The 12,770-nt window shown below is 44.2% G+C and overlaps 1 protein-coding gene across 1 annotated transcript; it reads left to right on the top strand.

The window, feature by feature from the left end:
- Window positions 1–7,565: 7,565 nt before the first annotated feature.
- LOC120448597 (LIM homeobox transcription factor 1-beta) lies at window positions 7,566–12,770 on the top strand. Its single transcript, XM_039630697.1, has 6 exons — window positions 7,566–7,829; window positions 10,660–11,416; window positions 11,648–11,862; window positions 11,919–12,106; window positions 12,163–12,433; window positions 12,492–12,770. The coding sequence occupies exons 1-6, from the start codon at window positions 7,793–7,795 to the stop codon at window positions 12,695–12,697; spliced, it is 1,674 nt and encodes a 557-aa protein (XP_039486631.1). The 5' UTR covers window positions 7,566–7,792; the 3' UTR covers window positions 12,698–12,770.

The raw sequence follows: 12,770 nt of genomic DNA, 5'->3' as shown, positions 1-12,770 counted from the left end.
TTTGTGATTGCTTGACGAAATGGACGACTTTCTGCACATTTATTAATACACGCATTTCTCACGTCGGATTTGCATGAAGTGGGGTCTTAGAGAACCCAAAGCAGCGACTTCATTTTGCGTTTTAAGTGGTCCCCAAAAATATGCAGCACTTGTGTGAAATATGCGCCACAAAGCCAAAAGTGCCAGCTAGCTATGCAAAATTATGCTAATGCCAGGTGGGTATCCTCGGATCCTTGCTGCTTCCCCCCTGGCAGCTGAATCCTGGCTGCTGAATCCTGAAGCTGCGGGGGCATTTGGCCAAATGTCAACCGTTTTGGCAACAGCATGCAGTTAGCAATAGAGAAACGACCCCCAGGTGCAAACACCACGAACTTTAACACGCCCATTTGCACTTTAAAGCCCTGTCCGCAGTCACACCCCTCAACATTTTTCTCGGGCATTTCCCAACTCCAGCTCCTGCTCCTGCTCATTTCCCATTTTCCAAGCTCCAAGCGAAGCTGTGCTCACTCATAAAATGCGCATTAAACACACGCAGCTCGGCAGCTCGAAACTGTTGCCGGCTTGGCCAAATCCAAAGGATTTAGTTACGCCACAGGAGGCGGTTACTTCATGCGCCATCTTTGCATACAGACGCCCAGCGAACCGTTGGAGCGTCTAACCAGTTGTACACCCATCCTCTCATCCATCCACCTACTCACCCATCTCCACCCACTGGCACACACACACACACACACACACACTCGGTGGCAACCTTTGCGCCCCAGCTGGTAACATCAATGGCTTTTTCATCCATCAAACATGGCGTCAAACGTCACGGGCTGCGAGCGCAAAAAGGCGAGCTATTGTCGTCTAATACCGCAGCGACAGCCCGGCATCCCGGCATCCCAACATCCCAACATCCCAGCAACCTCATGGCGCTCGCCCAGCAGACGTATCCCCGAACTCCGAGCTCCGAACTCTGCACCGCGATGCCAGGACTGTGAAACCCCCAACCGAAACCCAGTCAACCCAGCCCAACCAAACCGTAACTCCGGTTCCAAGCTCCCGGCGGACCGCACCCCATGCATCACATCACATCACTTCCGCTGCCTGCTGGCACTGCCGCTGGCTGCGCACACTGAGAAAAATCACTGTTTAATTACCATTTTAATTAGAGCTCACAATAATTACTAAACAAGACAATCTCTGAAGCGAAAGTATATTTTTTATAGAATTTCTTACATTTTTATATTTAACATGCAAGATTATTAGAAAACACTACTTAATAAAAATTTCTTAAATTTTTATATTTAACATGCTAGATTTTAAGAAAACACTACTTAATAAAAATATAAGAAAAACGCAATGTAACGAAAAACCATGTCTAATAAACCCGGTTCCTTATAATCTTGTATTGAATATATTTTTGAATATGTTTAAGTATTATATATAGAATATATGTATATATAGAAGTAATCTTTATCGCACTACTTAACATTTTATTAATTTATCACTATTCTTATAATCTCTCATAAAATAAAGTAACTCTCATTCTGAAATATTTTTATAGTAATATTAGTTACTATTTTTGCGAGTGTACGCAATGGGTGCGGCTGCCACCGCCGTGGGCCACATAATCTTGCCAGCTTAATGTGTGCTGATGACTTGCTGAGCCTCGAAGATGGAGATGCGAATGGGCGGAGTGGAGCGGAGGAATGGAGGAGCGGAGCGGCAATGGATGGAGCAGGATCTATGGCCGAGGTCGGTCTGTGGCGGTGCACTGTGCTGCTCCGAAAGTGCTGACTCGGATTTTGTGCCTGCCCGGATTTGCTCTGTGGCCCGAGGTGGGGGAATGTTTCTCTGCCGCCCATTCCTTTTGCCTTTCCAGTTGGCTCAGCATGTTGCTGGCGTCTAAATACATGGACACACACACTGACACACACACAGAGGCACACTTGCATAAGCATTCATATAATGCTTGTAATATTTGCGCTTAGCCTTTGGGGGATTCGTTTTGGCCCCCAAAAGCGGGCTATACATACACTCGCCGCCCCATCATGAGGCTGTCCGGTGTGGGTTTGCTTTTTTGCTCCAAGTGTCCTTGGGGCCTTCAGTCGAGTTCAAAATGTTTATTTTGTTGTCCTTAGGTTAGTCGTTTGCTCATTTTGCGCCCTGCCATTCTGCCATTTTGCCATTTTGCCGTTTTGCCAGCTTGTTTGCAGAAATGTTCGCTCGCATGTTGCCAGCTAAATGTGGATGTGCACTGCTTTTGCCAACTTGCTTCTGTGCCTGTGTGTGTGTGTGGTGTGTTTAGTGTGTGAGAGTGTGTGCTATTTGATTGGAACTGTTTGCATTTGGCGCTGTTTACATTTCTCAGGAATATCTAGCCCGTGCCTCTGGTAAATATCCTTGATCCATCTGCAAACAGTAGCTAGCAGTGCGATTCGCCCTTTAAAGTTTCCTCTCGCATCAAGTGAGTCCTGAGTTGAACTGGTGCTCTTATTTGTTGGCTGCAACTTAAGATTGCCTTGTGCGGAATTCAAGAAGAGCTATAGGTATTTTCTAGGTAAAATCTCTTAAGATATATGCACGGAATATAAGAAAAAGATACCAGCTTTAACTAATATAAAGCAAAACAGTTAACAAATTCGATGTTATGTTTATTTATTTTATTTAAAGTTCACAGACCTTATTTTTTTTTTTTTAAATATGTATTTGTTATTAATACTTTACCATGGCTAAAGTAATTGTATTAAGACAACTTGTCATCCAAATATTTCTATTTAAACCCTGGTTTCTCAAGAAGTTCGTTGTAATTCTTTGCTCTTAAGTTTTCTAAAGTTCAAGAAATATAAAAACCCAAAACCCCACCCATCTGAATGCAGATTTAGCACAATCCACAGCCAGGTCATAAATCGCCTTTAAGTGTCCATATCCCCCAGAATCACTTCTTCTGATGAAGCACAATGCAAAACGGCGCAATCAGCAAACAGTTTTGAGCTCAAAAAAGATTTGAATGTCCGTCATACTCATAGCCATAGTCGTGGCCAAATGCCGTGTAATATGAAAAGAGTGAACCACATAAAAGGAGCAAGCACAATGCTGACGCCTCATTCTGATTCAGATTCTGATTCAGATCCTCATTCCGGCATGGGATGGCCAAGGAGCTGATGCGGATGGTGATGGTGATGGTGATGGTGATGGCGATGGTGATGCCATCCTGACGATGATGAGCACGACGCAGAGCGCAAAACGATGATGCACAAATCCTTTAAGAGCGGATTTGGAATTTCAGCGAGCTGTGTTGGTGGGTGCGGACTTCCTGGGCTGCAGAACTAGGAGCTGGGAGCTGGGAGCTGGCACACAAAGATGAGGCTTAGTCGGAGTGGGCAGCACTGGGGGTGTCCGTGTGGCAAGCGTGGCAATTGTGGCAATATAAGAATGGGGCGACAGGCTTTAAAGTATTGTGAAATGGATGCCATCCAAGATCCGTATAAGCCGCCCGCTGCGAGCCAGCGGGACATCATTGCGACTTGGTTGCGAGTCAGTCCATGTTGCCGATATGAGGTCTGATATGAGGTCTGATATGATGAGATGAGGTCTCCAGCGCCTCAAAAGGAAGTGTTGTATTTGTAGTGCCGCAAACTATTTGTTTTAACCCGCTGTGCGGCGCTGCAAGCGAAATGCTTGCCAATCCCCAATCTGTTGGGCTAACTGCCATTCGTAATGGTTATTGGAAACGCAGCCGAAAATGGCCATCAAATATTGACTTTGTCTGGCTAGGTTGGCAATGCTATTTGCCATTTGGTAATTCTGGTGCACGGAGAAAAAACCAGCAGCAGTCTTATTTAAAAGTTATTTAGAATATTATATTGAATAGCGTATGGCATATACAATGTTTTTTATTCAGTTCTTAATGGCTAAAATAAAGTCAAATGCGCGTTTTGTATCATTAATATCGCATTCTCATCACTCTTTATTATTATTAATTACAAATCCTAATTTGTAATAATTTTGCTGTTTGTTTTTGTATATTCATTAATCTCTTTACTATATAAAATAGGTAAAGTAGAGTACCATAGACTGATTTTGGCGCAGTGTGCTGACGACAGTAACCCCAGCAACTTTCCCCATTTCCTTCACTGCCAGCCATGAACTTTTATTGTGCCCGAGGTAAATTGTGTTATTTATTTTTTAGGCCTGTCGCCAGCCACACAGCAATGGCAACAGTGTCGCCAGCGGCGCAGAGTCCTTGGTCCTGGCTCCTCCTTTCTGCGTTCCGGTCAACGCATAATTCAGCGTTACTTTGTTGCCACAAGGCCGCACGGCCACCCACATCCACCCACAACCACCACCCACTGAGCGTACAGCATACGGCATCCACAATCCGCATCCACATCCCTTTTGGCCCAAACGGCCAACAAAAAATCGCAACAATTTGTAATGCCAAATATTTTATTCATTCTGCGTTTGCCGAGCCGCCTCCTTGGGCCATATAAATAAATACATATTTGTGCATTTACTTATTTATTTTGGTCCTGTCGCTCCGATTGGCTCAACAGGTCAGATCCTGCCTGAACTGCGGGTGGTGCCTTCCCCAGGACATGTGAGGACATTTATGGCCAGGCTCTTCCTGCATACAAATGCAGCCGGGAAAAGCGGAAAAGTCGGCGCGCTGAAATTTATCACGCCATTAGTGGCGCACAGTTTACCGGAAAATATGCACAATTTGTTCACGCCAATTGCGTGTAAGCTTTTGGTTAAATAAATTAAATCTGCATTTCCATTCTGCATTAAATCTATTTATTTATAAATATGATTTCTGCTTTAGTGCAGTTTAATATCTTCAAATTGGTGTTTGCTAAGTACTAAGTAAATGTTTGGTTTAGGCTAGTTTTAATATGGTTATTAATTTAGATGTCCCCATTTGTTGATTAAAACTAAAAGCAACTTATTGCAATTTAGGTTATAAAATGCATGCCTTTATTTTTAATACAGACTAATATTATTGGATTATTATAGTTATGAGAAGATTGTACTATTATAATTTGGGTGTGCTAATTATGGAACTGCTCCCCAGATTGGCCCTCAGCTGCGAGATTTACGAGCTGCGAGCTGATGACTAAAATAGCGAGTGCCACTGCAGTTGGGACTTCATAAACGCATCGGCACGGTGGCAATTCGAACATAATGAACTCAAAGCGGGGGCGTCGGGTCATTTGTCTATTATGGCGCATTGATTAGCGCCTGACCCCCATTTCGCAGTTCACACTTGCGGGTCGGGATCGCCCCACCTCGCCGACAAATGCCCGCAATGCCGCACATGTCGTGTTTAATTAACCCCGAACAATTTCAGTTTCCGCTGCACGCCGCCAAATTCCCCCCGCCAACCAACACCCACACACACACACATGCACTTTGGCTGCACACACACACACACTAATGCAAAAGGCACGCGCATAATATCCATATATATGTGTGTAGTTTGTGCCCCCTGACCCCCATTGTTCAGCCAATTCATACGGATCCCTCGCAACTGGCCCCCATATCGGAATGCCGTCGGAAACACAGTGACCCAAATTAATCCTTGTCATTAGCAGTGGGGCCAACTGCAAGTGTCGAGTGGCATGCGATCTCAAGGCTCCTGACAGGCGATGACATCGGGATTTCGGAATGGTTAAAGGTTTGGAGGTAGTGGCTCCTCTAGAAAGGCCGCCCTTGAATTTCCATGTCTAGGCTCCGCGTAGACAAAGTGCCAAAAGTTGGAAAGCCATCGTGAGATGAAACTCAAGGAGGGAGGGAAATTTACTTCAAAATTTCCAAATCACAGCATATTTCAAATACTATAATTTAGTCCTCATCATTAGTTGCATACAAGTGTATATTGCAAAAGTTCCATAGAATATTATATTATTACCATTGACAAGACTTTTCCTAATACAAATAGTTATCGTTTTAATTGGCAACTAGATACATATCAATAATTAAAATATGCATATTCCAGCAAACAGAATTTAATTGCCACAAAAAGGGAAAATTATTTTGAATGTCAGTGTAAATTATAAAAAATATAACATTTTTATTACAAAATAGAGAACATAGATTTTGATTTGATAAAATTAAAATGAGTTTACAATTTTTACAAGTATATATGTCAAAATCTAGTCTAAGCTTATGTATTTAAGTAACAAATAGTTTGCGCTAACCAAATTTAATGTCATTAAGTTATACAAACGAAAACATTTATTTTAGAAAAAACAACATATACCTTTATATAAAAGAGAAACAATAAAAGAAGTACCCAACTCAAAATCCGCAGGATCAAGCATTTAATGTAGCTCCATTGTCCTTTAAATTCCCCGCACATCCCCGTGCTTCGTGTACTGATTATGAATCGCAAAGATTAACGCACATAATTATTATCATCGTCGGAGTTGGAAAAGTGGGCGGAAAAGGCGAAAGGTGGCTGGCTGGCAGTTAAATGGTCCGCCCGCCCGCACACTAATTGTGAGTAACACGTTCGCGTTTACGAAACTTTTCTGGGAAATTCGTCGGAAAAGAGGCCAAGAGCCAGGAGTTTCGGCCAGACAAGTCCTCATCTCGCCAACTGGAAACTGGGTACTGGGTACTGGGAACTGGGAACTCTGCTGAACTGGGAAGCTAGACATGCAGTCAGCCGGCAAAGTGCTTAGACATTAAAGTTTTCAGCGCCCTGGCTTAATAGACCAGAAAATTCATTTCGGCCAAGTTTAAAGGGCCACTGGCCCCTCATTAACAGCTAACAGCTAACTAGCTCTGGCCCGAAATTCTCCCGGACTTTGGGTCCAAAAGCTTAATTAAAGCGATGGGACTGGTCTTTAAGCTTAGTCCTTTTTATGGCGTTCGAAAATCAATAAATTTAAAATGTACAAGCCACTGCGGAAAAAGGGAATAAAATCCTAGCCAGCTCACACACACACACACGGTGAAAATAAAAATAAGAAAAGTGGGCAACAAAATTCCAGCCATTGAGGGAGAGTCCTGTTTTTTTTTTTGGTTTTTTTGTTTTTCGGGGGATGTTGTTGCTGAGGCGACAAAACCAGCCAGCAAGAAATCGCCGGGCCAAACATCCTTTTGTCAATACAAAATACGTACGTACAACAAAACAAATAAAAGTGCCCACTAGCAAAGACAAAGACAAAAGTCAAAAGTGCAAAATGAAAAATCAAACAACAGCAAAACACAAAAAGCCAAAACAACTCAGAAGCGCCACCCGGATTCGAAAACGGATGAGATGGTATAGTATGATGGTATGGTATGATATGGGGGTTCCGATCGACGCATGCGCCAAAAGCTGGCGAATCTCACGGAAGCTGGGGAAAGGCAAATGGCTGGCTCTCAATGGTTTCGCAACGGGGATGGAGCCAAAAAGGATATGGGAGCGCAGGATGTGCCGTAAAATGGCGCACACACATACATAGATTTCTCCTTCGGAATGGAGAGAATTTCCTATCTCGGCAGCAGATGCTTGTGCATTTGGCGAAAGAAGAGCAAATGATTTTTAACAAATTTCATTAACATCAGAGGTCCGTAATCATTCAAGCATCGCGTTTCGTAACAGGGCCAGGTCAGAAGTCCGATACTGGCCGCCCCAAAACAACAGTTGCCAACTGCATTTCGAGTCCCGAAATGGGTCCTTGAACATCCTGAAAGCCGTGCTCGCAAAATGTGCCAGGATACGCAGGAAAATCGCGTGAAAAGCCCTGAGAAAATTACATAAATGTCTGTGAACGTGATTGTATAGTTTTTCCATTCCGCACTGAACGATTCCAATATGATCGACGAACATCATCCCATGCAGATCGGAATGTGTAAGTATGGCCAAACCCAAGGAATAAAAAGTAGGAGTCGATTCCAAAAACCGACGGCTTTTCACGTCCAATGTTCCCAATCCCGTCGGCATTTCTTTTATCAGTTTGTGGTTTATTAAATAATATTCAATATATGAAGGAAAATAAGTATTTTGAAGTAGAAGAGTAAAGTTATTTCAATCACTCTTACTCAACAAATTATTGTCGTTCTTAACATAGTTTAAAGTGTTGTCAAGTTTTTATTATAAAAATGGTTTACCTACCGTTGCACATTTTCAAAACGTTAAAAGCGGATTTTATTCATATGATACAGTGATTTGGATTTAGAAGATTGCTATTCTTTATTTTCATTCTATATAAAGTATTCAGTTTAATAGGCGCTAATATAACTGAAATGAATTTAAAGCAGTATAAGTAAGTTTTCCACATTTATTTTTGCGAAATTAGTTCCTTCACAAGCTGAGTAATACTTATACGATATCAGTAAAGAATTGTCTTTTAAATTTCTCTGTTCAATTTCACCTTACACAACACAAATCCCAAGTTTAAACATTGCAAGTAAACAGTGTTGCCTTGAAAGAAAGATATTTGGCACCAAAAGTGGCAAGAATGCATATGAACGAGTGCACAAAGGCCCACTTCAATTCGACTGGCTGAAAGCCAATGAAAATGACAACATATTTTCCAGAGCAAAGCAAATTTTGACTTCTGTCAGAGATTAGGCCAAAACAAAGCATTTGCGCTGCGATTGCTGGCACAACAAAACGGCAATGGCACCATAACTCTATTGTCTACGCAAATCCGATTAAATAAAGCGCTGTCAGTTGCTGCCGAGCGAACTGCTGGCAACTGACAGCGGATTCGGAGGCAGCACACAGCATCCTGGCATCCTGGCTTCCTCGCAAGGATTTCCAAGGGTTTCCGCTCACCCACTCACCCACTCACCCATTTACCCATCGACTGTCGACTGCCAACATATGCCGCCAGCAGCCAGCCGGCAGCCGCCGAAGCCTAAACCGAAATCCTGATCCCCGCCAGCCTCAACCTCCGCCTATTTGCTAAGCCCGAGCATATTTTCCGTAAGGGTGGAAATCCGCCAGCTAAATGCCCTCGGTTAGCCCCTGGATTCATTGAAATACGTTTATAATCTACATAGTTATGAGCACTGCAAGGGGTGGCAGTGCCAGCCCGCCCCTCGATTTCCACTGCACATTAGAATCTAATTAGAGCGCGGGCAAGTGGCAGGACGAAGGACTATCAATGTCGGCTTTACACTTGTCGTTCCAAATCCTCGAGCTCTGCTCTCTGACATGTCCGGCAAACATGTTGGCATATATTTTCGAATGTCAAATGGCCATGACAAAGCACTAAAAGTGTAACAGGTGCGGTTGTCGAGCGGATTATTCCGCTGCACATCTTAGGATATAGCTCCCCGCAGTTCCGAGTGTCACAAGTTAATGGTCATCGGGGTGGGGAGATCAGGACCTTGGAAACGGGTAAAACACTGCTGGAGTCTTTAGTTGCCATGAGTTGGTAGAAAATGGAAGAGTTTATTGCGCCAAAACAGCCAACGAACCTATTTAATTAGTCAGCAAATATAAACAAAGGTGCTCACTCAAAAAATAATCTTACAAATGTGAATACCAAAAGTTACAAAGAAATCCTGATACCAAGTTCATAGTTCAAGTTATAGATATTTTTTTCAATAGAGCAATGTTATATTATTTCTCAAAACAGCAAACTTTGATATTGTGGATATTTTTTTATAATTGTATAATTTATAATTGCTTAATTGTACAATACAATTTGAAGTCACAAAAATATTGACAGACTACTTTATAAATCGTTTAATTGGTTGACAAAACACTGTAGCAATCCCAATTTCGCATTTATTTTTTGCATAGTTTTTTCTACATTCAAATGGCAATTAAACGCAGTCCAATTAAATGCACTCAGAACTGCAATCGACTACTTTCGCATTTATTGCCATTTGCCATTTGGCTGAACAAAATAAGTGCAGGCAGAGTAAAGCAATTCACGTCAATCTCTGCAGGAGGTGTAGCAAAATTGTTAGTGTAAACGATGGCTGGAATACTTTAACATTCTGGGCATATTTCTGGCATAAATTGGCATACCAGATATTATTTTTGCAAACATTTAATGAAATTACTCACACATTTAAATCACTCAAATGCGGTATGACAAACACACACGCATATGAAAAGCACACGAGTGAAAAGCCAGGGAAAAACGAAACAAAATGAACGTCATGCACACAGACAGGAGGACAAAAGCTGGAAGCTGGAAACAAATTACGTTGAAATTTCAGCAATTTGCCATAAATTGAGACAACAAGGCACAAAAAGCCACCGCAAATGCACAGTAATTTTTTGCCACCAAACACCAAACAATCGCACATACGCATCGGTTACGCATACGCCACGTTGGTCGTATTTTTTACATGCCACATTTCGCTTGGCATTTCGAGGAATTTCGAGTGCAGTCGCACACACACTCACCCATTCACCCACTCTCCTTTCGTTGGCGCAAAAGTCATTTCAATAATTGCAAAACCACAAATTTACTACAACTCGAAACGGTTATGGTCACAGTGCGAGGCAGATGGACAATGGTCCTGCCCGCAAAAACGAGAACCCTTTTTATTTCCAATGCCCATGGCCATGCCATACTCTATAGTTGTAAATTGAGGTGGCGTTCGGCCACATTGAAAATAAAAATAACTGAAATGTTTCTCATTTGCATGTGCCTTTGGGCGGCGTTGTGTGCTGGACCAACAACGACAAACGACACGACCGCAAAACCAAAATAGTTCCGATGGACATAAAGTGTCAACAGCAGCAACTGGGAGCCGGCCAACTGCCGCAAACTGGGGGCCTCAATCAACTGCTGTTGAACGGAAATGAACGCATGTTAACAACACCAACGACAGCAGCAACATCGGTGGCGGTGGCAGTGGCAACCGGAAGGAGTACGGGTGCCAAAGCCGGAGTAGCCCACAATGACAAAATGGCGTCAGTCAGCAGAAATGTCAACGGAAGTTGCAGCAACCACAACATCAGCAGCAGCAGCAGCAACAACAGCAACAGCAGCACCAACAGCAGCAACATGCCCATAAACAAGCAAGCGATGGGCATGGGTTCGGGCACAGGAACAGGCACAGGAACAGGAACAGGAACAGGACATGGGCCAGGACCACCCAACCATGCCCACTGCAACCGCATCACTTTGGGCGAGTGCAGCCTCAATGGAATGGACGGCTTTGCCACGCCGGCAGCACCTCCATCGGCATCCAACACACCGCAAGCGCCTCTCGGAATGGCCGCCAACTCGAACTCCAATTCCGGCATGGCCATGGGCATGGGCATGGAGCTGGGCATGGCGATGGCTCCGCCGCAGCTGAGTCAGTGCGCCCACTGCTGCCAGCCCATTTGCGATCGCTACATCATGCGCGTGGTGGAGAACTCCTTCCACGAGGGCTGCCTCAAGTGCACCGCCTGCTCGCTGCACCTGGTCCACTCCTGCTACGCGAGGGAGGGCAAGCTCTACTGCCGCGTCGACTACGAGAGGTGAGTCCTCCTGGTTACTCTGAACCCTGTCATGGGGGGCACTTAAAACAGTCAACTTTGCATTTACTTGACAAGGGTGAAAACGTTTCCACAAGAACAGCATAAAAACTTGTATAGATTCTTTTTCCTTGTTGCCCTTGTTGTTGCACTTGCAATATAATACTTTATCCTGATGTTTTGTATAATAGATTAATCAAAATAGCACTCTAATTCACTTCTCATTCGCCGCAGACTCTACATCCGCAATCATTGCCTTGGCTGTGGCCTTAAAATCGCCGCCGATGAGCTGGTGATGCGATGCCATGAGAACGTCTTCCATCTGAAGTGCTTCGCCTGCGTGGTGTGTGGAGCTCTGCTGAAGAAAGGGGAGCAGTATGTGGTCAAGCAGGGACAGCTCTTCTGCCGCTTCGACTACGAGAAGGAGGTGGAGATGCTACAGGGATACGGTGAGTAATGTCCTCATTTGCATTGGCTGCACAATGATAATCATATGAATGCGTAGATTTCTATGGCGATGAGCTTTTCCCGCCCAAATTGGATGGACGAAGAGGACCCAAGCGACCAAGAACCATTCTGAACACGCAGCAGAGACGAGCCTTTAAAGCCTCCTTCGAAGTCTCACCGAAACCCTGTCGAAAAGTGAGAGAGAATCTGGCCAAGGACACCGGATTAAGCCTGAGAATTGTGCAGGTGAGTTTAAAAGGATATTAGTCATTATGATATTAACACGTACCTCTTATTCTTAGGTTTGGTTTCAGAACCAACGAGCCAAGGTCAAGAAGATACAGAAGAAGGCCAAGCAGGAGCCGCCCAGCAAGGGAGCCAGTGACTCGCAGGACTCGCAGGAATCGCTGGACAGCAGTCTGGCCACCAAGATCAAGGACGAGGCGCACAGCGACAGTGAGTCGCAGCTGGAGTCGCCGTACTCGACGACCTCCGAAGGACTGACCCGGATGCGATGCACCATCAAGGACGAACAGGAGCAAGTGCCCTTCAACTGCATGGAGACCAATAAAGGTGGGTTGTGCCCTTTGGTGTTCCTTTCGTATCAAGGAATATACATAGCAATTTACAGAGAACTGCAACAAGAACAGCGAGCCCATACTGAACACCATTCTGGGTCTGAGCTACGCCACCTTTCAGCAGCTAATGGGTCCCTTTGCCCAGACGCCCATGATCAATCCGATCGACCGACTATATAGCATGCAGAGCTCCTACTTCCGGCCGGAGGAGCTGCAGTCCTACGGCGAATGCGGCGTCAAGGACTCCATGGATCACTAGGACTAGTCCGGCCGGTGCGGAGGCCATCGAATTTTAAGCCCAAATCAAAATTAGACCTTGTAAAATAAAAGAA

This window comes from Drosophila santomea, chromosome 3L (genome assembly GCF_016746245.2).
Source record: "Drosophila santomea strain STO CAGO 1482 chromosome 3L, Prin_Dsan_1.1, whole genome shotgun sequence".
In the NCBI taxonomy this organism is placed as follows: domain Eukaryota; kingdom Metazoa; phylum Arthropoda; class Insecta; order Diptera; family Drosophilidae; genus Drosophila; species Drosophila santomea.
This window is presented reverse-complemented; position numbering and strand designations above follow the sequence as displayed.

Excerpts from the sequence above, each read along its gene's own strand:
- LOC120448597 (XM_039630697.1), top strand. The coding sequence starts at position 7,793 with ATGATCGACGAACATCATCCCATGCAGATCGGAATGT. Across the intron at positions 11,417-11,647 it reads TGCCGCGTCGACTACGAGAG|ACTCTACATCCGCAATCATT; the intron begins GTGAGTCCTCCT and ends CATTCGCCGCAG. Across the intron at positions 12,434-12,491 it reads CTGCATGGAGACCAATAAAG|AGAACTGCAACAAGAACAGC; the intron begins GTGGGTTGTGCC and ends AGCAATTTACAG.